This window comes from Spea bombifrons, chromosome 3, assembly GCF_027358695.1.
Source record: "Spea bombifrons isolate aSpeBom1 chromosome 3, aSpeBom1.2.pri, whole genome shotgun sequence".
Classification (NCBI taxonomy): domain Eukaryota; kingdom Metazoa; phylum Chordata; class Amphibia; order Anura; family Pelobatidae; genus Spea; species Spea bombifrons.
Window position 1 is genome coordinate 80,500,365 of NC_071089.1, and position 26,279 is coordinate 80,526,643.

At 42.6% G+C, this 26,279-nt stretch overlaps 1 protein-coding gene across 2 annotated transcripts; it reads right to left on the reverse strand.

Annotated features, from left to right (window-relative positions):
• Positions 1–932: 932 nt before the first annotated feature.
• EIF4G1 (eukaryotic translation initiation factor 4 gamma 1) lies at positions 933–23,055 on the reverse strand. Of its 2 annotated transcripts, XM_053461403.1 has the most exons (32): positions 23,003–23,055; positions 15,222–15,318; positions 14,951–15,037; positions 14,462–14,482; positions 14,020–14,187; positions 13,763–13,859; positions 13,179–13,285; positions 12,325–12,417; positions 12,019–12,088; positions 11,061–11,930; positions 10,657–10,745; positions 10,383–10,563; positions 10,152–10,285; positions 9,676–9,795; positions 9,245–9,424; positions 8,684–8,881; positions 8,417–8,563; positions 8,027–8,263; positions 7,789–7,893; positions 7,108–7,362; positions 6,894–6,993; positions 6,584–6,686; positions 5,585–5,829; positions 5,342–5,466; positions 4,498–4,670; positions 4,143–4,268; positions 3,582–3,663; positions 3,384–3,482; positions 3,115–3,249; positions 2,938–3,019; positions 2,573–2,713; positions 933–2,187 (listed from the first exon to the last, which is right to left on the reverse strand). In XM_053461403.1, exons 2-32 carry the CDS (start codon positions 15,282–15,284, stop codon positions 2,009–2,011), a joined length of 4,812 nt encoding a protein of 1,603 aa, XP_053317378.1. In that variant the 5' UTR covers positions 15,285–15,318; positions 23,003–23,055; the 3' UTR covers positions 933–2,008. The 2 variants fall into 2 exon arrangements, with proteins under 2 accessions (XP_053317378.1, XP_053317379.1); XM_053461404.1 differs by lacking the exon at positions 14,462–14,482.
• Positions 23,056–26,279: the final 3,224 nt, after the last annotated feature.

Here is a 26,279-nt window from a genome sequence, read left to right on the forward strand (position 1 = left end):
TACAAAACACCACAGACATTATGTGCATCATGTGCTACCACCACCCAGAGCTTGATTTAGTCAGCTGAGCTAGTTCCCTTCCAGTCCCCCAGAGAAACAAGATGGCACCCCCGTTAGCCTTGGTGTTCGATAACACATTATCTAAATATGAGATCTAAAGGAGAAAAATCCAAAGCATTGCAAAGCTATGATGCTAAAAAATAAAAAGGTATATATCTGAAGAAAATAAGATTTGAACAACTGTACAGAGCAAAAAAAAATGCAAAATTGTGACCAAAAAAATCCTTTTATCATAAGAATACTACTTTCAAAAACCAAGCTATAGATGTAATAAATAACTGACAAGAAACATGAACATGATAGAACATCTAATCGGCCCCCCCTCTCGATTGTTTTTCATGTATCCAATAACTGATAAGAAATTTGCTCTTCTGGTACAGTTTTCTAATATACCAATTTCATATAGCAATGTAAACAATTCCTTTAGTGGCTCAAGGGATGATATCTGCTTTCCAGACACAATGGAACCCATGATATGGCCACTGGCCCTTAAATGCTGGTAACAAACCATTAAAGGCTTTATATACCTTGCTTTCTTGGAAAGTTACACCAGAAAGCACAAAGGACATATCAGCCATTCTTGGCGTTGCCGCTCACATTAAAACCACAATTGAAATAGTGTGCGACCTGTTCAAACATTCCAAACACACAGTGACAACAAATGATTTCAGAAAAGAGAAGCAGGAGGATCTGTGAGCATGTAAATCTTGGAATGGAAACCCGCACTTGCATGCTAGATGCCGGCAGACAGGTCCCTGTTTGACACAAGGCCATATATACCCACAAATAAGGAAACGCATACAATTCTTTGCATGGATTCCCCTTTTTCCTTATAAAGTCAATCAAGGCCTTTATAAAGACAACACACTCAATTATGTAATGTTTGCATTTATTTCCAGTTCCTGTGAAAAGAGGTTTTGGGGAGTCTGTAGATCAGAATCATTAAATACTTAATAAAGAAAGCAAAAAGTATTTACAAATTTCATTCAATCCTTGGTTTGTTTTAATAATTACAAGACCCCCCCATGGTATTTTGGAGGAAAAAAAAAAACAAAAAAAAAACACGAAATGTTTTGCTTTCTCTATAAATACAGAATTTGCTCGAGTTCAGAGATGCCTCTTTCCAACACATGGTGATCTAAACAGAATGAAAATTAAGTCCTTTTTAGCCCCATTGAATAGGGGAAATGATAAAAGAAAAACACCTAAACGGTTGGCAGAAGTGCATCCGCCAATTTTTATTATGATAGATCAACCAGGAGTTCAAAGGATAACCAGTGGGGGTTGGTTGCTGGCATCCTGAGCTCCATGTGAAAGGGAAATCAGAAATACAAGATTCAAAGACGGTTCAATACCATCTTCAAACCAACATTTTGTAATAATTATATATATTTATATTTATATATAAATCTATATTTCAGACAAAGAGCAGGTGCGAAGCTTGGTTGCTCCGTCCCATTGAAGCGTGTAACTCCGGTCTGCTCTTAACGAGAGAAATTTAAAAAAAAAAAAACGACATCTTGAAGAGCGGTCTGTCTGTGCCCCAACCTGTGCGTTAAGTGCAGGGAAAGGGGGGACAGCTTTCCACCTCTCCTTCAGCAGTCCCAAAATACCTCAAATATTCCTAAATGTGATATCCCAAGCAATTGGTTCATGAGAAAAAAAAACTGGGGGAAATAAGAAAAAACACACATTTTGCACATCTGGCTTTGTGTCAGGCTCTCCCATAGTCTGCCCGCAAGTTCCAGATGTCCAGCCATTGTGTCTTCGTGCCAGGCTCTCTCCCACCCATAGCCAGGCTTATCTTCATGTAGATATTTTTGTGACATAGTAAAATCAGAAGGTTTGAATTGTTTTCGGATAGTCCGCAAGAAAAAAAAAAAAAGATGGAAGCCCCAAGGAATACACAGAGAGCAAGCGTAAGGGCATCAATTTTATCAGTCTGGTTCTAGTTATCAGATTCATCCTCAGCTTCCCGCAGCCATGTGAAGAAAGCTGTTACAGATTTTAGAGCAACTCCTTTTCCCTGCTGTTCCGCTGGGTCCTTGCTGGACTCCCATTTGTAGAAAGGTTCCTCCTTGATCACGTCTTCATCGTATAAAGCATCAAAGAACATTCGTAGGAGGTCTGTTGAGTAAGAGCAAGTGTTACTGCTGCTACATCAATTCTCATTCTCAACAGTGAACAATTCATATTGACTATTTAGAGGTAAGGTTTACATTGGTATTAACTATAGTTCAGGTCACAAAACATTTCCCATTAACAAAAAGATCAATGTTCCAGATATCCAGCTACATTACAGTGTCATATCTAACACCCTACTGTGAAGTGGAGCAGAAATCTTTAGGCTGCATTCATTAATTTTAAAGCTCAAGAGATGTCAAAATACAGACATCTTTACAAATAGCTATAAAATGTGTGTATTTCTTAAACATTGACTTTTCGGTAAGAATGAAAGACCGCAAATCATGCTAACAACTGTGTGTCATGCACATTAATTAGGTAGACTTACTTGGAGGCTGATCAAGCTTCACAACAAGTGCTTGTAGAGCATACAGAGCCTGCAGCTCCTTGGTCTCATCACTCAGGTACTTCTGGAGTAGTTTGGCTCTACTGTGGATGGCAGTAACATCCACTCTATAAGGATTCTCAACTGAGGGAGAAGAAAAAAAAAATGTCAATACGTAATTGAGATCAGCAGCTCTGCAACATGCAAGCAATTTAGCCTTTCAAATATATACAAAGTTAGGAATTGATGTGCTGAAAGCTAAAACAAAGGAATGAACAAAGACCACATAAGTGTGCAATATGAAACAGAGTTACAGGTACATTTTTTTTTAAAGAATTAAAGCAAGGGCTGTGTCATTTCATACTTACAGATAATAGCCGAGTGGCAGACGGCAGTCATCAGCTGGCGAATAAACGCGGATGATACAATCTGTTGGTCATTTAAATTGGCCTGCAGACAGCACAGAAAGATAAGGAATTAAGAGACATGGAATAAAAACTAAAAGCCGCACATCTTAAATCATTACCGGCACCACTTGAGATTACCTCAATCCAATCAAATATCTTTTGGTTACTACTATTTTCTTTCAGAAGTCTAGTCAGAACTTTGTTCAGCTCCTCGCTGGAGAGCTCTTTTTTGCTAGTTGGCTCCGTCTCTTCACCTTGCGTGTACTCTAGATTCTGCGGGGAGAAATTGTAAACGTTCAAAGGGGTTGCAGACGAAGCCACAGGGTAGGCCTCAGGCTGTACAAAGGAAAATAAGCCACTCGTCTAAAGAAAACCCCATTAAACTGCAATAATTTAAAAGCGTTTACCTTTTCACTTAAAAATTTGTTTACATCCTGGTCCTTTGAGAGAAACTCACTCCAGTTGAGACCAGACTCCTGCCAGAGCATGCCTGCTTTCTTCTGGCTCTGGAAGAACAGACAGACAATGAAGCACAGTTACAGTACGTGGAACACTTTATACTTTATCAAACAGGATGTTTATAACCGTCAGCATCCTTAACTCACCATCTCTTTGCATTGCAGAGTTAGGATCTCTGCCAGTAGAACGCCAGCCTTCCCAATAGGCACTAAAGGTTTTGTCACTTCTCTATAATAATAAAAAAAAAAAAAAAAAAGAAGGAGGGAGAAAGGTTAATTTCTTTTATGAACAGAAGAGGCATGTGGGCATGCAATGCCTATTCACCAAGTGTCATTGCTGTTCAAAAAACAAAACAGGGACTAGCAACTGCACTTCCTAAATTAAAGGACCAACTTGCCACACCTTAGAAAAAATAAATAAATGGGCCCTTTGAAATTAACTAATCTTTAGAGAGTTATTAAAAAAGCTCAGGTTATGGGCAATGCATATAAGGCAGAAGATACTTGGCAAATCCTACGAGACCCGCCTGCAGGAAGCCTCACAAAAAAGGTTGGGATTGTTAAACTAGACAATATGCGTGACAAATGGCATTTGGTCCTCGTGGCTCAAAACTTCCCTCTCTGCAATCTAGCCAAATTACATTGTTTATCATGGACCATTGACACACAACCTCCAACTCGAAATAAAAATGTGAAATATGCAATTACCTGAACAGTTCCCCCATTGGGATACCACCCTCATGAAGAACCGGTGAGATGAGCTCACCCAGATATGTCCAAATGTGGGGTATATCAATGGCCATATCATCAGCCACCTCAAGAACTTCAAGAACCCTGGGGGGGGGGGAAGAAGCATAGGTTTTAACGGGGAACAAAAGTTACAGTGGAGAAAGATATATTTGTACACTAAAACCTATTACATTTACAGTTAATTATGAGTTGTCAATAATTTGTGTTATTTATTGCATCTAAATGCACCTTATATTTAAAAAAAACCAGAAAAGCAAATGCACTACTTGCTGTATACACAGAGCTACAAACATGGAGACGCTCCATTACTTACCCCTTGAAATACTGGTCTTTGGGAAGCGTTCCAACCTTCACCAGCTGGTACAGAAGAAGACCCGTGTGCTCTCTTGCAATAGTGCTTCTCTCTAGTGTGGATTCAATAACATTCCGTACAAATACAAACAACAATGTGGGGCTGTTGAGTTCTTGCACACACTGAAGTGCCTCCTGTATAAAGAAAATGGAATCATGATGAATTTATATACGCAGGCAGGACCCAAAGCACAATCAGTTTTGTCTGCTATGGTAGTGAATGGAAGGTGACTTGACGCTCGTCATACCTATTTCAGGGAACATAAAGGTAAGCAGGCAAAGTCCAGACAGATATAGATATACATTGACGTAGGGAAGGAGTTTAGAAGGGTTACTAAAACTGAATGGTTTGCAGGAAGGAATGCTGAAGTGGTCAGGTTTAGATTTAATCTAAAAAAGTTTTACATCACGGAGAGTGAGAACAAACTTTTAGCAGAAGGTGTAAGGCTATGTTGAAAACACGACACCAAGGACCAAATAAAGTTTTTTTTTTTTTTTTACAAAGAAACAACTGGCCGAATGAATCTGCTGTCAAATGCTATGTTCCTTTGCAGTTATCTGCAGGATCAGCGAAAGGGGTATTTTGAAGGCAGAAGAATGGTGGTGCAATACTTATATTCACCAACATCTTTTAACCCCTCAAGGACAATGGGTTGTCCTAAAACTCATTACAAACAATGCATTGTGAGCCTGTACACATACGGGCTTCGTCATGAAGGGGTAATCCAATGAGTATATATTCAGTAAACAGATGAAGGGTAACTAAACCAATATAATTTGCCTGCAAAAACATATGAAAGTCTCACCTTCATGTCATTTATATGCAGATATTCTTCTATGATCGCGTTAGATTTTTTCTCCAGTTCCTCCTCCGACATTGTTGGTTTTGCGGGTGCAGCTGGAGCAGCAGACACAGGAAGGTCTTTCCTCACTGAGTGGGATTAAAATAAAATATTTAGACTGCCTATCACAATGATCAAGAATGGGCAAGCACTTTTAATTCTACTATTCTTCTAAGGGAAAGCACCACCACATACAAGCTCACTTACCAGTCTCTTTGCTGCGATCCCTTGGTTCCGTCATGCTGGCAACTTTTCTTACTGCCTCCTGTGGGATCTGTCCTCTCTCTCTGCTACGATCCTCTGTCTCCTTACTGTAGCTCCTCTTTGTGACAAGAGGCCGTGCAGCATCTGAGCGGTCTGGTCGTTCAAAGAAATCGCTTTTGTCAAAGCGATCCATCTTGTCAAATCTATCGCCACGTTCCTTCTCAGAGCGATCACGGCTGGAACTTCCTCTGCAACATAGGGAAGAAATCCTAAGCATGTTGCCAATATACAAAACAGTATACTAAAATCCAAAGTATCTCACAAGGAACATGCGTGGGACTGGTAAACATTCAGAACTTCAATCCACACCAAAGCACACAAAATTAATTGCTTCGTGGTCACATATAGTTTCTATAAGTTCAGATAAAAATAACTAATATTGAATATTAAAATAACCGACTGTTAACAGCTGCTACAATTTGTAGCACACACTAAGCATGAATTCATCTTGGACTGACCTGAACAATTTTTAAAATATACTTCCTAAATAAGGATTTTCTCACTATTCTAATGGATTTTATTATATCTGCAAAACATTACCAGTTTCTTAATGCACGTGTTTAGTTGGGAATGGGCCCTCTACCACGGGAGGTAAAAGAAAAATCTTGATTTGAACAGAGCAGGGAAAGGCTATTCTTGTACACTCAAAAATGCTCAAACATTGTATGATATATTCCATTTACATGGATGGCCACACAATACTATCAAATGAGTCACGTCAAGAGAGTTGTGAGCAGAGGGGTAAGGAAAGCGCCTCTTGGAAATACGTTTCACCTAGTTCTGTACCCAGAGACAGCTTGTCACTTTAACATGCTTGCTTACACAAAATAAAGCCTTCATTTTTCCCCAACAAAAATATGACTGTAAATTGGCCCCTTCTGGATATTTCATGTATTAAATGTTGAGAGACGAAACACACGTACTACTGTCAGTGCCACTTACCGCTGCACAGGTCGCCTTGCATCCTGACTCTCAGAGACCGATGACTGTTGAAGGGCTGAGAACCTATTCAAGGTGCTTGTAGCTGGGCGGCCAGGCTCAGATGCTGAAATGGACGGTATATACATATATATATTTAGATAGTACCATCATTGCGCACGCCATTGTATAACAAGACATAAGTAGTGCACCACTATCTGGATTTACAGCAACAAAAACGAGCGGGACCCTAGTCAAATCTTATTATTTAGTGTGCAGCGCCTGTAGTTTCAATGATTTTTAAAAAACGCCGAAAAAAAAAATGAATTAGTACCTGACTCAGCTGGCTTAGCTCCAGTTCCTCCACTGCTGCCTTTACCCCAGCTCAACCGACCCCCAGGTGCCAGCAGTTGGTTTGAATCAATGGGACCAAGCTGCAAGAACATAGAAATACCCAGTCAACAATCGCCAGTATCTCACACAACAAACCCTGCTTACTGCCCCACATGCAAACTCATGTTTCAAGTCTGCACAAGCAGTCTACTCACCTTAGTGATCTTGCTAAGTCTACTTGTATCAATAGGCCGGCTGCCTTTGCTAATAGGAACAGTATTCCAGCCATCATCAGCAGATTCTTTTCCACGCCCGCCGGTGGGTCGCCCTTGAGGCTCACGCCTTTTGTCTTGTTTGGACATCAGCTGTTGTACTTTTACTTGTTCTCGCTGCTTCTCAAGTTCTGCCTCCTTATGGATCTGATCTATAGTCTTGGGTCCTTGCTCCCCACGACGAGGCACCCAGTTACACTATACAAAAAAAAAGTGCAAGGAATACACATGAGAACAACAATATTTCACACTGGCAACAAAGTCCCAAGATTATTAATAGCTATATTCTCAGGTGGAAATGTCACCCAATATTTTTAGTAAGAAAGTCATGTGATGTGTAAAGTGAAGGCTTTATTGAGGCAACGATGGCATCTGCATTTCTATATAATATATTATATAGATAATAGCATATAATAGCAAATGAGTAGTCTAGAGCATAGGTGGTGATAACAGGATATGTACGTTGAATATTTTTTTTTACACATACATGGGACAATGATGGTAGAAGATAGAATTAAATTTATAGGCACAAAAGAAATCCATGCCATTATGTTGGCTGAGAATTCATTATATAGCTGTTGTGGTTCAAGGGGGCCAGCAGAAAAATTGGGTAGAGGGTCTTACCATTCGCAAATCGATGACATCCTGCAGCATGAAGCGGATACGCGAAGAGGTTTTCCTTTCATGAATAATTTTATCCATCTGGTTAAAATACTGATCCATACGTGGCTGTGGCAGAGAAAGGATACAGTGAAGAGGTATGACTAAGGACTACATTGAGACAAGTTAGATGGTACAGATGCGGCAAACGTTACACTGGGTTTGTTGAGAAAAACAAATGAAAGCTTTTAGACAAACTAACCTTTGCTCTCTCAAAGTCCAAGTCTTTGCCAATCGTGGATAGTAGACGACACAGACATTCCAGTGACTCTTCATCATGGTTCTTTAGCAGCTTAACCACACAATCATGCATGATGGCTTCAGTTAACATTTTCAGCTTGAAAAGCTCTCCAATAAATTTGATGTTTCCTAGTGAGCGGCGTCTAGCACTGTCCCGGGCTTCCACCAGTTCGTCGCTTAAACGTGTCTTTTCTTCTGGCTACAGAAATAACATGGACATAACTCAGTGAGGAATAGGATGATGGGTTTCAAAATAAACTAACAAGGGAAACATTTTACAAGCATCGAAAAGTCTTCCAGGTGCGGGGGTGGACATTATCTGGATGAACAATTCATTGGTTCTGTTACTTACAGAGGAAGCAGCATCTAATTCCTTTTGCTTTTTCTCAAACACTTCGTCGTCATCCTTATCCTTCTCAAACTCTTTCTGGCAACGGTTCAATAGTAGCTTTCTGAAGTTGACAGTTACACCCGGCTTGTCGGTTGTAGGGACTTTAAGCTGAGAAGGACACATGGTGGTTAATAAAACACACTGGTATTAACATCTGTACAGTATTTTAGGTATCTACAGGTAATTTAGTATGATTTCAGACTTGTCCAACAGACATTCGGTTCTTACCCCCATAAGGCAGCGGCACATGTTGGCATAAGCGACAGAGAAGTTTGGCTCTGAAATAGCCTTCTCGAATATAAGGTCAATGACACCTTTCAGACGATCTTCTGTATCGATGGCCAAATCAGTGACCTGCTTCATTAGTTGTTGGAACATTTGTGGTGTCAGCTTGTTTAGGATACTGCGAACTCTGCGGAAGAGTTCCTGGGGAAATAAGCATTGACATTAAGGACAGACTCATAAGTTAACAAGGAATACTGTTAAAAAATATAACAAAACTGGAGCTAAAGAAACACTTCAACCATCAGCCTATTTCACCAAGGAATGTAAATACAAAGTTTAGGCTTAATTATGTGTAGATTATCCTGTAATAGTAAATTCAAGGGACATTCCTGCATGCGGTTGTTATAATATATAACAGATTGCAAGACCAAGGTACACTGCCTGTGCTGTAGTACATTTAAGCCCAGCTTGCATTCACGCAAGTCATGAAATGGCTACAAGGCTCTGAGTGTAAAATCAAGAAAATATTTCCTGCGTTCCTAGCAGTATCTACGGGATGCTCACCTGAGTCTTTATATTCTCTGGATTATCCTCTTCAGTTGCTCTCTGTTGCTTGTTGATTGGCTTCCAGGCCTTTTCTGCCTTGTTCAGCTGTACATTCTCATTTAGTGACACTGTTGCAATGATTTTACGAGGCTCCTTGCGCGGACCCTGCTGAGAGCGTCTAGGACCCATTCCAGCTGGCTGCATAGGAAAGAACAAGCCGTGAGAACAAAGTATACATTGGCACCTCAAAACTAACTGCGGGTGCAATCTATAATAGATAGCCAACAGGAATAAGAGATTTACCGAGACAAAACTACTTTAAGAGCATGCGGGCCTAACAAATTACAACCAGATTTCATATATTATATATATGAAATGTATTTTTTTTTGCCATAAGATAAAAAGTTAATATGAATGTTTGTGCTATCAACATAATGGCTGACACTTACCGGACCACGATTACCCATAGCAGGGCGCCCTAGATTTGCAAAAGAGGGTGTAAAGTCTGGCCCACAATTCATGCCGGTGAGTCGTGCTGGATCCAATGGTCGAAGTGGAGTTTTGTTTGCCTGTCAGAAAACATGGAAGTGAAGATTACAAGGTGAAACGCTTGGAATATCTATTTGTGTGGTATATTTTCTCTACGTTTTCTTTTTTGCCACAACGGAATACAATATATACTCTATACAGTACAGTCAGAAAAAATGTAAAGACTGTAAGCTTGCAAGCAGGGCTCTCTCCACCTAATGTATCTGTTTGTCTTAGTCTGTCAATTCTCGTCTTGTCATACCCCTATTGTGTTAAGCGCTGTGTAAATTGTTGGCGCTATATAAATAGATGATGATTTTGTTTATGCTGACAGTCATAACCTAAAAGATTAGTCTTTATCCTCAGCAAACAGTACTTTGTGGGACCACAAGCATACCTTGTCCAGTACAACATCTGTAATCTGGGGCAAGCCTTCTGGTTTTTGCATGCTGGCCACAATAAACTGGAAGCCTAGGAGGAACTCCCGATCATAACTCTTCTTATCTTCAGGGTTTATAGGCTTCCATTGTTCTATAAGAAAGGCAGGTGGAGATGATTAATGAACTTAAGAGTGTGTTGCCAATGCATTAAGACAACTTCTGTGATCATGCATGTGCTGGTAACCCACCTTCTTTGTATTTATATTTGTGATCCCCTGGTTTAATATTTTCAGCATCTAGTTTATCCTCCTTCTCCTCCCAGGTCTCATCCTGTTCTTCAGGAGGGACACTTGGACCTTGCTCTGGCTGAGGTGCTGCACTTGAGGGCTTAACAGGTATGTCCACATCAGAAGACTCATCAACGACCTGCTACAACAAACAAGCCAGTAACGTGTAAGTTATAATCACCAATGAAATAAAAACCCAGAATACACGGGGGCTCTAGATCACGCAACAACTTACCTCTTTAAAGGCATCTAAAAGGTCTCCAACGGCCTCTTTCTTGTTTAGGTCTTTCATTTTTCTTTTCTTTTTTGGTGCAGAAACTGCCACTGTTGAACAAAGTGGGTGTGATTTAGACTTAAAAGCAAAACATGCATTATTGCCACGTGATTAACTCCAATTTGTGATTATCGATGTTGGTCCTTCATGCGGCAGATTTTTAGTGTAGCCCCAATTAAAGTAACTTATTTTAGCCTGGTATTTATGTAGTAACAGTTTGTTGGCAGATGCAGAGCAAATGGGATGCTTACAAATCTGGCTCAGTGACTGCCCAAATTAACAGGACATCTGAACCTTCCATGGTCTAATAACCATTGACTTCAGGTAACCACTAAGGACCCAGATCTAAAAAAGTAAAGGCTCACCTTGCACTTGGGGCTCTGTGCTCTCCTTGGGAGCTTGTGGAGCTGCTTCTGCCTGTGCTGGAACTTCCTTCTCTTTATCCTCTTCTGGCAGGGGCTTTGAGGGTGGTAAAGACTGCTCTTCGGGTTCACTGATAGGACTCACGTGTGCCTCAGGTTGGTTATCCTGTACCTCAGTATCTTGTTGCCCAGAGGCCCCATCTCCATTTGTTAGCAGTTCTTCAGGCTGAGCAATGGGGGAATCTAAAGCGGGTTCAGGTTGGCAAACTGAAGTGGACTGTGGTGGTGCCTGTATCACAGGATGTTCCATTGGTAACCCATTAGTGTGAGGTTCAGTAGGAGATGCTGAGGGCTCCACAGGAACCTCCTCTTGTGTGGGGACAGACGCTGGCTCGTGAAACTCTACAGGACCAGGATCAGCAGCAGCAGGTTGGTGACCAATGGCAGGTATTTTGTTTTCTACATCCGCAGCTACTACAAGTGCTTCCTCTGGAGCCACTTGTGACACAGGCATATCAACTGGTGGTGATGTGGAGTTTTCTGCCAAGGGTTGCACAGTGGCAGCTTCAGGTAGGTTTTCTGTCTGCGAGGCAGGCAACTCTACAAATTGCATTACCTGTGTCGTTGTGTCCTCTACAATGGCAATTGCCTGTGGGGTAGGAGTTTCAGGCAGTTGCACTACCTGAGAGGAGACTGTCTCCAGCAGCGGCACTTCCATTGAGTTTGGAGCCAAAAGTAAAGGTGTAGTGTTATCTACTCTTAAATCTTGCTCACATGTATCTGGTACATTAGTCTCGGCCTCTGGAGGAGGAAGAGGAGGGGATGGGCTCTCAGAAGGTTTCATCAGCACTTGGGTGATCTTGCCGCCATCATCTGAAAGGAATAAAAGGGGTAACATGCAGCACTATTCATTTCAAAACTCCCCACACAACAAACCTGCCTCCCTTTGGACCAAACATACCTGGACGTACTACAATAGGCACGTGGACACTTTCTCCATTCGCCTGGGCCTCAGAGCCACTGCCTGCAGACTAAGAGCAGAAAGATACAAAGTAAATAGTCTTCTATAATAACTAAGGAAGCACAAAATCGCCAAGAAAAAAAAAAATACACCCACAACGATTGTTGGAACAAGCGAATCAAACTATCAATTCCAAGAAAAATGAACAGACTAATTTCAGAATGCTAAACACAATTAGAAAAGTTTAAACAAGCAGAAAGTAATCATGTTACAACAGTGACTGAGGATGAAAGCACAATTTTTCACCTGTGGAGGGGTGGGTGTTGATGTTGTTCGTCCACCAGATAAAATTTCATCTGTTACATCTTTACCGCCCTGATTTGGATCACGAATTCTTATCTAATGGGCATAAACGCAAGTTGGTTAATAAACGTGTTCCCTTTATAATGACAACGAAATCAGCTTGTATGCTCACTTAGGTAATTAGGTAGTTAAAGCACAGAGGCCCAGCTTTTGACTTTTCATATGCTACTTGCACAAGAAGCCAGAAGAACTCCCTGCACATATGAGAAGCCACGTGGATACAAATAGAAGTGGGTTTGGCTCCTCTTCAGATCTTTTTGTATAGCTTTGGTTTACTATCAGACACAGAGCTATAGCTGCACTACCTAATGGGGTCGGGGAGTTGGGATTTGAATTCAAATTAAATGCTACGGAATGCATTACTTGTCTGTATTTGTCGGCTTTCATGAAAGACTAGCCTCAACAGAAATCTTACGGTGGAATATTAGGTAACTAAGCTGTAACTGAAGCAAGACATCAATTATGGGATATTAAATTTCACCATTACAAATGTAAAGATATATACACGTTAAAGAAATGACAAAGGTGAATCACATCAAATATTTAAAGCATATGCATGGGTACTACATGCAAAGAGTATTTTCTTTTCTTTTTTTTTTTTTTAAGTGATATAAAATGTTAAAGTATTGCGGCTGTGTCTTTAAGCAACTGCAGTTCAGGTTTTGGGGTGACTTGCAACTATGTATGGTTATACTATGTAGTACATTTTAAATGGAATTCCGTAACCCTTTCGCCTATTGTTGTAGCACTGCATAAACTATGCCCTTATGCCCCAAATACAACCCTTGCACACTTACCGTTTTCCGTTCCCGTTTGGGAGGAATCGCTTGGGATTGATTCATCATCACCTGAGCGCCAGGAACAGCTGTGGGGAACTGCTGTTGAGCTGGATAATATGCCCCGGCTGAATATAAAGAATAAAACAGAAGAATGATAAGACAACAGAAATAATCCCACAACCCCACCACTGCATGTTACTCTCATACCTGCAAACCAAAAAACTTTTAGGAAACCAAGCAACCCCCCCTGCCTCACCGGACAATGTATAGATGGTGAAAGTTCAAGTATTCAAACTGTCTTGAATATTTTTTGAAAAAAAAAAAAAAAAACCGTACCAGCAAGCCTTAAAGGATAAACGTTATGAAGGCCCTCTTCATAATTGCTGCACCCAGCCTACTTGCTTTCCTTCAACTGCTGAACCACTCTGAACTAAATATAGTCAGATCCCAGGTCCTGATCTTATAAACACAGCGAAGGGGGAGGAGTACATAACAGCCGGAGAAAAAGTCAGAGCTAATAAAACTCCTGGTGGGGGGGGGGGGGGAAACTACATCAGAAAAGAGGTAACCTCAAACAACCACGTTAGCAAATAGCCACTCACCATACGTGCCATATTCTGTTGGACTTGCGCTGGGGAAAAAGCCAGGAGCTCCAGGCTGAACAGAGTACTGTTGTGTGGGCACCACATAAGAGCGACCCTGTGAAGAAATTGGTGTCATAACAATTAGCAACGCAGACTTTCCCAAGTGATCACAGGCATGCAGCACCAATGAAACAAATAGATGTTACAGGTGCATATCCAGAGATCATTTGTTTGCAGGACTAGCAAACACCTTACTAGGTATGGAAGGCACTTACCTGCCCTTGGATGTAGTAGCTCTGAGATGGATATGATAGCTGGGAGGGGATCATCATCACTTGGGAGCCTGCTGGGTAGACGTGGGCAGGAGGCACTGCCCGGGCAGAAGAGCCGGCCTGCACTCGAGTGGCATTGCTTGGAGGCTGTGCCCTACCTTGGTAGTAGTGCTGCAAGTAGAAAAAACACGAACCATTAGTAAATGCTTGGCAATCATTATCCTCTAGCTTATAAATGGATACCCCTGCCCGTGAATTACCGGCAGTGTATCTGCTGCATGTTAACTGCAGTCTACAACAGCCTAACTGGGGTTATGTGAATATACGCAGAACAATTATATCCAGTGTTCTCCCCCAAAATTGCCAACAGTAAGCTCTAAATGCCAATCCTGACCTAACATCCCACCCACAACAAATCCCCGCTGTTGGAGAGGAAAAATATTACCTGAATTGATCTGAATCCTGACTGTTAGAAGTGGCAGCAAAAGCAAGAAAGGAAGGAGAATGGGAGGAGAAACATGAAAATCTACCAAAAAAGGCACTAATAACAGACTGGATAATACAGAGTTAGTCGTATGTAGGGCACAAGCCACTCAGCGTGGACAATTCTGCCGGAGTCATACTGGGGAGAGCAAAGCTCAAGGCAAGATATTTCTGGCAGATGAATGTTGTTGGAGGAAAGAACTTTATCCATTTAAAACAGAGTCAGCACTGGAAAAGGTGAAAGTTGAAATTTAAGGGGTGGCATGTTGGCCTAATAGATTATTAATCCTTTAAAACTATAACAGATTCGATAAAGGAAGAGTAAGAATGGTAAAGAATCAGGAACAAATTGGGACAAAGCAGGTTAAGGTGGTTGTTGATGTGCCACCATACATGTTATAAAGTACAATGACAAAGGAGAATATGACACAAGACAACAGTAGTGACTTACAGGTCGTGGTTGAGACTGTGTATTCATTTGTGGTGCCTGTGGTGGCCCAAAAACCACAGGGGCCGTAGGTGCAGAGGGATATGCTGGCTAAAGAAAACAAAAGAGGACCACTTACATTAATATGTATAACAAAGAACTTTAAGGCATATGTACATAGCCACCATCACTACCAAGTTACCCAACACACAAGGTTGGAGAGATCCTTAAGCCACCCCCTCACACAAGCTACACATGCCCCATACACCATAGTATTATCAGTACCAATACGTACCTGGGGGAGTCCGGGGGAAGGGGCAGTGGGGGGTCCTCCTATAGGCTGTGTGGCTTTGCTCATTTCATGTGCTGCTGCATAGGGTCCCCCACAAGGCCTGTGGGATTAAAAAAATTAAATATTAGGTTAACAGCAAAGTAGTGATTGATCACCCCCTCCCCATTTGTATATCACAGATTAAAAGTGGCAAAATGTGCCAAATGCGATAAGTGGTAAATGTAAAAGGAGTAGTTACAGATCAGCAAAAATTCATTATTGTCAAGCTGTAATAACTTATGGCAAATTGGACACCCTCTGTTGCATACAATATGTTTTCGCGATAATCAATGGTGGAAGATAGTGTGCAACTTTAAGAGGGCAGCAGAGCGCTGGCAGCACGCAGTGGAGCTATCACACCATCATTCTACCGAACAGAGAAAAACGCATAACACCCGCTGTACAAGTCGGAAAAAAAGAAAAAAGGTACATATCTACATGTCAAACTCCCAAGTTCCATTAACTACCCACACACAACAAGGTTATCAGCAATTCAAAGCTAGCTCGCATATAGCCAAACCTCAGCCTGAATAAAACGTGTAACGCAGATTATATCATGACACTCAACGTTTGGTGGGGACCATTGCTGCTGAAATATACAAAATCATCACCATTGTTACTCAGACACAAACATTTGTGCCTGCCACACAAAACCAGTCAATGTTGGAGGTGCATCATGTCTAGCGCCAGAAACCTGGTCTACGGTTTGTGATCTGGTATCCACAGACCCTTCCTTGAAAAACCCAATCACTGGCAGGAAAGTGTCAATGGGGGCTGCCTGCGTATGCCCATCACCAGCCCCCACAAAGCCAGCTTTATGCGGACTGCAATGGCTATACAGTAACAGAGGAGAAGCCCCAGGGAAGCGTGGTCACTAGCCAAACTAATTCATTCACCAAAGAACCTATTGTGATGCTAAAAGGAGAGTCAGGAATTGCAGATACACCTGGAGCCAGACATCTACAGCAGGAGGCAGTTATTTCATCAGTTGCTGATAAAGGGATTGCCTTGCGTAATAGTTGTAAGACACACACACACACATTTTAAATATCTTAAAATAGGATTATAAAGTTCTATTTAAATACACACATTTACAAAAGTCAGGACCATTTGCATTCATGTGACTGAATAAAAACATCTAAAAGTAAATGTAAATATTCTAGGTTACTTTCTATAATGCAGCCTACAACACACAAGGGGTATTACACATATGGACATTACATGGTACCGCCGCCAGAGAGTAGTTTAGGCAGCAGAGCTAGTTCACTTCCAGCCCAATTCAGAAACAAGAGGGAACTCATGTTGGCTTTTGCCTCCCATATTACATTCCCTTAAAAAGCACGCAAAGAGGCAGAGTAACCTGACAGAAGGAAATATGTACTCACAGTACTATAAAAAACGGTGCGTCAAATAAATAGAGTCTGGAATCATTATATATCTCCATTGCTTAGGCCACTGTAGAGCAACAACTTAGGTGCTACACCGTGAAGCTCTCAGTGTCAGTTTGACAATGAGGCTCTGTAACGCAGTGATGACTTAACAGACAAGGCTACATTTGAACATTCTGTACATTACTATGGGGACCAAGAGAGCCCTGATCTAAAGCTGGAAAGCAAGAAAGAAATATGTGGATATCTACACTAACTGAATATTTCACAAAACTGAATTACAGGGCAAATCAGTACAGAATAGTGATCGTACACTCAATCGCTATCGCAACAACAAAGCGTTCTTCAGTAAGGTTTGGGACAAAACCTCCCACTGTATGAGGGGACGGAGACTGCATATAAACTTACTGTGCCAGGCACTGGAAGGTAGTGGCACAATAGATACATCTCTGCCTATAGACAGAGAATTCTAACATAATAGAGATCAGAAATGTACAGTAAGACTTACAACCTTACATCCATAGCATGCAGATCACCTCCGTCCTTCCAAATAGAATAAAATAACCGCACTATATGCTGGTGGGATTTAAGTCCTCAAAAGTAGTATCAGAAAACAGATACCGGGCTGTCCCTTCCCCCCAAACTAAAGAGTCAGAGACCTCCCCTACAAACTGATAACATTTCAATAGGTGGAGCTGGGGCATTTCATTGCATATGAAAGGGGCAGCAGGATATGCACAGATGGCCCCTACCCCCAACCCAAAAACAAACGGCTTAGGCAGAATTGGCCACCCCAAGCAAAACAGGCTGAGCAATGAGCTCCCTTAAATAAGTTCGCTCTTGCCAACAGGTCACACCAGCAAAAGAAAAAATATACTTAAACCAACAATGTTCCATAACATCGTTTTCAAAGACACCATACAGCTAAAGGGTACCTCATCAATTCCGTACAGAAAAAAAAGGACAAAGTCCCTCTAGAGTCTAGAATCTCTACTTAAACTCCAATTTATGGAACATACGGACTTCTCCTTCCCAGACATACAAGAGATTTTGTCCCAGAGGCTACATTAGCAGAATAATCAGAATATAAATATACAAATCAAAGTTTACACTGGTTTTAGCACTATATGCCTATAGATCTCAAAGCCAACGAAACTAAATGAAACTTACAGTACATCCGACTTCTATAACAATATATTCGATGCAGTCAAAGTCTGCAGTTGACAGTCATCTCCTTGAGCAACAGAATGAGACTACCATAAAATCCAGAAACCCAAAGCGTGGCTTTTCTTCTAATAAAGGTTGGTTTGCTGCAGACCCCAGAGCACGCTGTTCAGCAGTGCAAGCCCTGGAGATGAATAGATCAGCAGCAGGGAACTGCATTCGCCCGAATGGATCTCCTGCAGGACATTTAGCTGGGGGGTGGGGAGAGGGGCAAGAGGCGATACGGCACAAGAGACCACAAAGCTACCGCATGCATTAAAGTACATATGATGACTGGAGTGCCCCTTTAAATCTGACAAACTAGTAAAAGCTACAAAGAGCAGCCACCTGGGATGTTGCCGTCAACGAAAGTTTATTAATGTTGATAAATGTAAAGTAACGCATTTGGGATGTAAGAAATATACAGTGGGGAATAGGGACATGGGGGTCTATTTCCAAGGACTGAAAGGTAATCAGACAATGCAACAAAGCTTCTGCGTTCAGAGTAGAGCTACAAAAATAACTGGTTTACGAGAGAAAAACTAAGGGATGTGTATAGTTTGGATGTAAGAGGGGGGTATGCAATAGAAACATTTAAAGGGACTTAATGTACAAGGGGCAAGCTTATTTGATAGAAGTAGCAGTGTTAGAACAAGAGGTTAGTCTAAAACAGCAGGCTCAGATGTAACTTAAGGAAGTTCAACTTTACTCAGAGGGTAGTAGATAAATGGAACAGTGACCCAGCAGAAGTGGTGGAGACTAATACAGTGAGGGAATTTGAACATGCATGTCATAGTCAAACTACCATCACTATTGGACCTGATCTAAGGCTGATATGGGTTTAAACTGCTTGCATCAGGAAAAATGGTCAGAATGGTCCACCAATCAACATCTATATTTGATATCACCTAGTGATAAAGCAACCTGGTTAATCACATACAACTCTACAAACCATTTAGCGGTTGTATATTAAATATAGATATTAGATATATTGAATCTCTCAAAGTTTTGGAGTGTCCTGACAGTTTTCTCTTTGGAGTAGTAACTCCAAACACATACCACTTAAACCAACTTTGCCAAAACAGTCAGTTACTGACAGTGACATTTGAAGGGGGGGGGGGGTTACATCTCTAAATGTATAGCTGGCAAGCTACAGTTGAGGCAAGCCGCTAGCCGCATTCTTACTATATATTATAACCTTTAAACTCAATCTCTACAGCGACTGCAAGTCCATTTATACATATAGATATATAAAACCTGCCAGTGGGATTTATTCAACGAAAGGCTACAAACCCACTGAGAAAAGGTGATCTGTTGCTCAGAGATTGATGCGGAGCTTCTTTAGCGAGTAACCATTTTTGCTTTACTCAGATTTCACATATCTGAGGACTTTTGACGACTTTTTTTAGGTGTATTTTGGTTCACCGTTACATAAGAAATTACCATATTTACCACTTAGTGCTGACCTCTGTGACTGACAGCCCGAGCACTCACATGCACAGCCCCAGCACAGAAGTGATGACTGCTGATGGTCTACAGGCGGCAGTCATCACGGCTCATCATGGCTGCAATTAGCCATGATCTGTGACCGTAGCGGAGGACATATTGCCTCCTAGGCCATTTCGGAGAGGTCTCTAATACATAGTCACATACACCGCACACACTGGCTATTTGTAAAGCATATGCAGTCACTCATGCAGCGGTTTTTTTACAAATCATTCAAAACCATCTCTGTGCACGCGACTCAATATGTTTTGTGCGTTATCACCTTTTGAAAACAACTTTGTCCTTTGTCAGCAAACACAGCAACTGCTTAACAAGCAGGTTTATATTTTTTGTTATATGCTTCCCCATTGACATTAACGTCCCGCTAATGGCTCGTATTCACATGCTGCGTACGTAAATGCACAGTTTAATCACTACTAACATTTAACTACCAAGTACACCAATAACATCCAATTGAGCATAAAGAGGTGTATGTGTGTGCGTCCCAAACAGCGCGTGCTCTTAGGCATTAAGGATCTTGTGCTAATGCAGTTGTGAAATCCCTTTAGACTAGAATACTAAATAGTTACACTTTACAGAAGACAACCATATACCAAAGGTTCAGATGCCAGTAGAAAGTTCATTTAATTGAGAACGTCGTGTATCTGGCCAAACTGGATAAAAAGGCCACATGTACCCTATGGTAATGAAGCACGTTATTGAACAGCACAGAGAAAGTAGAGGTATTGCTTCATCCATATACATGGCGCTGTACCTTCTAGGAACGCATTACATTTAGTTAGGGGGGTGAAGCTTAACTATTGTGGTACAGGAGGGAGAGAGCGCCCTGCTCTATTTTCATCTAACAATTTAAGGACGTACTAGTGAAGGTATAGTAAAAAGCAGACCAGGTCACCCAGACTACCCCCGCCCCCCTGGGAACTGGTGGGCTTTATTAATGACTGCATCATTCTGTATTAAGAGAACTGGGTCAGCCAGTAGCCCGTTCTGCTCACCTGTGCACACGAGCACATTCGTCTTTGGTGGGCTATCGCATTAAGCCACTGCTGCACATCCTCAGGCAACAACGCTTTGATATCCCAGCATGAGCGCAGGCATTTCAACTAAAACGTTCTCGGGCACTTCATTAGCGGTCTATTGGCAGCTCTGCATTGGCCGTTTTAGCTCATAGAAACATCACGCATTGTAAACAGAGAAAACATTGATCACCTTTTGGTCATAACCCGTCACTAAGCTCTGTTCCCTGTATACTCACCGCCGCATGAATCAGACATACAGATCTTTATAACAGGTATAAATTTAAAATCAAGAAGAAATTGCTGCATCACAGAACAATGACAGGCAGCTGGTACTTAATGTTTTTTTTGTTTTTTTTTAAATGCCGTTTTTGGGGGGGCATAAATACACAGTACATGTCAACCAAATAAGCGCAATGCCCCAACACGCAATTCCTGCACATATACTGCTCTGAAAAATGATGCACGCGCCATGTGAGCGGCAGCCCACAAGCAGAGTCGGGACAACATTAGGGGAAGACATTATGAAAGATCCAGGCAGATCAGGGCCCGTCAGGCTTTAATGACGCATTTCAGCTGCTCTGTGCCAACGTGCTGCTCCCAGCATTGATGAACACGCTGACCTACAGCATCGCCAGAACGCTGAAAGATCGACACAAGCCTTCAAAATTAAAAGTCTACGGTGTGACTTGGAACACAACTTTGCAATGGGTTAAAGTAAAAGGTAGTGGTTGCTAGGGACAACAACCGGAAACATGAAGAGGCTGCGTGTATTGGCACAAATCTTAATTTGCGCCACACAACGTCCTGCCATGTGCATTGGGGCCAGTTAAGAGCCACCAGCAACACCCTCTCCCTTTCTGTTATAGTCACCGGGATCCCCCAGGCTAAAATGATATAAGAATAAGAAGATGCACATGTATTGCTTGAATATTATCTAAATAGGGTTAATAAAGTCAAGAAAAAAAAAATAGCTTAATAAATCCAATTGTGGTCTGGCTCAACCACCAAGTGATGACGAAGGCTACCTAGCACGTTTGAATCCATTTGAGGAGGCATTGGTGCAAATCTATGAGCCCCGGCTGACGGGGATTTATCCAGCCCTGACTAATAATCACATCACGAAAGGCCTAATGGCATGCTGGTGACCTTCACACTACAGCATCCTGTCACATGACATAAGATTAAAAGGGAAACAAAAGACAACAAATTATTTCACAAACATTATGTTCCAACAACCCCTCTATAATTAGGCAAAAAAAGACGGAAATGAAATGCAATGTGTTAAACCTGGCTGTTGGTTGCACAAGATGATCACGATCTTTATTAACGTAAAGCACAGGGGGCCAGCTAGCAGATGACACTGCGTATTAAACCAATACACTTAAAATCATTTTTTGTATGTAATTCTATCTTGGAATTAGCAAATTTAGAGCTTTGAGCAGCAGCAGCGGCATGGGACTGCATTAACCCTTTAAAGCCATCAATGTTACTGGCAGAGGATAGAATAGCTTCTCAGAGCAATAACGCACTCTAAGGTATTCTTGCAGACGTTGGCTTCGTAGAGTACGCCTTGATATAGCCGGAAAATTCTACCCGTGATCCTTCACAGTTTAATATAACTCTTTCCTACGGCGTGCAGTTAATAAGCAGCCTCAGGTAACTCACATCTACCCCACCGGAGGAAAGCTGGACTACTTCCTTCAGACTTAATGAATAACATAGCAGGCAGCACATTCATGCACCACAATACACTAGCTACATATATGCTTACAGATGTGAAAAAAAGTACAAAGATGGTGAAGTCTGCCAGAATCTAAGTTTCTTTTGTCAGCTGTGACAACAGGAGTCTGACCTCTCATATAGCACGGCTAGATAAATACCACCTGAAAGAGCCTACTCATCACATCCACCTAGAGGTGGAACTAATCCGTTTAAGGCCACCACTTACTGTACCCCAACTTGTAAGCAAAGCATTAGAATTGGACAGTTAGCCGGCATTCGGTATGTTAAGGCCTAAAGAGGGCCACCGCTGAAGCAGATCGGCAATCTCACACTCATCGGACATAAACGCCATACTGCACACATGTAATTCGTGCCAATGCCGGGTGTGTCGTCATCCTGGATCGGCTCCCTCCCCCACCAAGCGCAAGAGCATGTCGTCTAAAAATGTGAGCGATTTCATGCACAGAGCGCTCGGCCTACTATTCCGTGTGCTCAACCCGCACCGTAGCACTCGGGGCAGTCTAACGCCATTCATTTTCTCACCGGCTTCATAAAACGCAGGCAGCCATGTCGCTCCCTCATGACATATGGAGCCGGCGAACGTTCACAGGGCTTCCCCTTCCCCACATACAGACGTACCATGACACGTATAAAGTCTGCTCTTATGGTTAGCGGCCCCGATAGCATAGAGCTGTCCGTAGGTGAGGGGGAGCTGGCACAGAAAGGGGGGAGGGGGCTGCAGGCCTGAATGACCGACAGCAGGGGAGATAACTATTGGGAAGCAAGCAGAATGCCGGGTTGGGCTTAGATGATGAAGGGGAAACCGCAGGGGCCCTCCACGAGCCGCTTGGCAGATATAACACAGAGGATGGCGACGGATTGGGAGCTGGGCCCAGCCGAATCTCACCTGTTCTCTTCAGTCCGCGCAGCCGGGCGCAGCCGCACCAGCGAGATGGCCCATTTCCGGATCCCGGCGTCAGATTAGGCATGCGCACATGACATTCACGTGACCCAAAAGAGCGGAAGAGGCGGGACATAGAACAGCGCTGCGTCGCCTTCCACGCTCTGGTCACGTGACGTCTACATGGGCACCCCCGAAGAGGCGGAGAAGAATGTCGCATTACTGGCACAAAGCCGATGTCACTCATTGGGAGACACGTGCTTTTCACATAATACTCGAACAATGTTTGGAGGCGATCTGTGCACAAACATGGAGGACTAGTCTTGATGTTAAATATAGGCAAAGAGAACTGATAGCTCGTTGTTAAGAAAAGGCCAGGCGTGGACATGTAGTGAAGTGCACACAGGCGGGGCTAATGGCCTAATTGCTGGAGGCTGCAACCGCAAGCCTCTCATTTGGAGTGCAGTAAAAGCAGTATCCCGCCCGTGGGGGGAGGGAGCAGAGGGGTCACCTCGTGGGGCTACGCAGGGGAAATGAACATGGGCGAAATAGCCCGTCAGAAACACAGGATTTTCATGGCGGATAGTCTGCCTGTTTTAAAGACTCAAACTTTAATCAGCCCTCGGTCTTGTTTCAAATTCACGATAGCCTGATGCCTATCCTGTGTATGTTTAAAGTCCTCTGCTGGGAGGTTGTTCCATTTACCAACCACCCTCTCTTAGTTAATTAGAAAGCGAATGATCGAAGGGCACGCATGTATGTGAATGGTGTTGGCATATTACATATGGAAGTGCATACGGTTACGGCACCTAAGGTAGCTAAACAATGGGCAGATTGTTTTCATGATTGCTCCAGCTAAAAGTGGGCTGAGGTGTTGGTGGGTGTATATATTATTGTTATTATCTTTTATTTATATAGCGCCAACAGTTTACGCAGTGCTTAATACAATACATAAATTCAAGGGATATGACAAGACGGGAATTGACAGACTAAGACAAACCGATACATGAGGTGGAGAGAGCCCAGCTCGCAAGCTATATATGTTTCTATAGTGCCCCAGAATGATCCTGACATTAAAGGACCGCTCAAGAGAGCATTTTAATATGCATTATTATTTATTAGGGCTATCACGGACCCTAAACTGTCCCTTTAACCATGTTTCCAAACCGCGTTACAAAGCACCAGAAACTAATTCAGTTCAACGTGTTTACGTGTATTTAAAAACGAGACTCCATCTTCCCCAACATACAGTTGCCAAATATGCACATAAATATCCACAAACCCCAACCATGATTGCTTTGTGGATTACAATTCATTCATGTCCTCTGCGCCTCGGCCATGCATTGTTTGGCAATCCTGCGGTGTCCACGTGGAATATCTTACGATGTTTTAAATTGCCAAAGAAGGACATTTTCTTTTAGTTGATACAATTAATAGGGATGGCGCGGACATCAGGCTCTTCCAAGACTTGAGTAACTTGGTGACCTGCTGAATCAGAAGATGAACATCTATTGTAAACATAGTTTCTGGTATTTATATCACTGAATTTTCTAGTTGTAGAACACTGAGCTCCCAGAAAAAAGGGAACTGAGAGGGTCTGAGGGATTTGGGCCTCTTACCGGGACTGTCTCTTCTGAAGAGGGACAATTGGGAGGTATGCTGCAGATAGGATCATCTTTAACACAGGGAGCCTAGGCAGATATCTGATGGGCACAGACTAATAATCCCTAGGCTATTAGGAGCATAAGTTAAATCAGCTGTCTGGAGGCAATGTGTCTCGAGGGCTATAGGAAAATTGTAGGCTGCGCTCACGACTAGCTATTGGTGACTGGAATAAGGGTTATATATAGGGCTCGGTTGGTGTCTCCAGGCAGCGCCCAAGGCAAAGCAGCATGGAAGAATGGCTGCATAGGCTCCCGCACAAAAAAACCTGCAAAGAATGTCTCAACGTTGGGGCGTGAAGAATACCGGTAAACTAACTACATAAGAGACAGACAGCGAGGTAGGCATCAAGCCTGGCATGGTGGGTGATAAGGTAGGACACACACAGCCACATATTAGTTAAACATCACAAAGACTTGTGAAAGACCAATTACAAGGAGGCAGCCAACATGACATCCAGAATGCTACATCTAATCTCCACTGTGACGTCTAGGCAATAGGAGTTTAATCTAGGTGCGGTGGCGGAGACCCACGATCATATGGCTGACCAGCACTCAATAATTATATATTATTATATGAGTCTCTAAAGAGTTTCAGCCCGGGGCTATTTCAGATTTCTTGGCAGAATTTTCTCTGTGGTGCTTCCCACTGCGCCGAAGGCAGAGCTCGTTGTGGATAGGGCCCGCAGGGTCCCTAAGCTACAATATGTGCCAAGGGAGTCAAACAGGGACATAAAAGAATTCCTAGTTCACTATTGGAAAGGCTGATCATGTGAAATACACAGGTATACGACTCTTTCAGGATCTCTCCCTGGTGACAAGAAGCAGAGAGAAAAGAGCTAGCTCTAGTAACTAAAATATTGAGGCAAAACAAGCTGATGTATCATTGAGGATATACAGCAACAATCTGGAGTGATCCTTTGCATCAGTGACAGATGGCTTACAGCTTTGTGAAACGTGGAGTTTAACAACGTTCTTCACCTAAAACGGCCGATACTGCAGCATATAAGACGGGAGAAACCAAAACTTCAGCGCCTTAAGCATGAAGGGTCTCTGGTCTCTAGTCTTCTCCATCTACATCTCTTCACACGGACAACTCATATCTTCCTTTAGTTTCCAATACCGCCTTTATGCAGATAACACCCTAATCTACTGTATTAGCTTGATTATAATCAGGGTCTAGCGCAGGGGTGTGCAGTTCATATTGCCCTTTTTTTCTTTTCTTATCATTTAGCCCTACTGCAGACACAGCGCTGCAGGGGACGTGGATCCTCCTCTCTGCGCAATGCAGACAACCCCCGCTGCTGCCAGCACTTCTGCCAGGGCGTCTCTGAAAAAGCACCTGCATAACATGACCTTCCAGTGCTGCACCATAGAAGCCCTGCGGAAGTACCGGCCAGCAGCAGCGGAGGTTGTCTGAGCACATCGCGCAGACGTTTACCGGCTGCCAGAGAGGAAGATCCCCCGCAGCGCTGCAGGGGACCTTTATCCTCCTCTCTGGCAGCCAGTGAACGTCTGCATGACGCACGCAGACAACTTCCACTGCTGCCGGCGCTTCCGTCGTGGCTTCTATGACAGAGCACCAGCATAGAAGCCCTGGCAGAAGTGGCAACCAGCGGCAG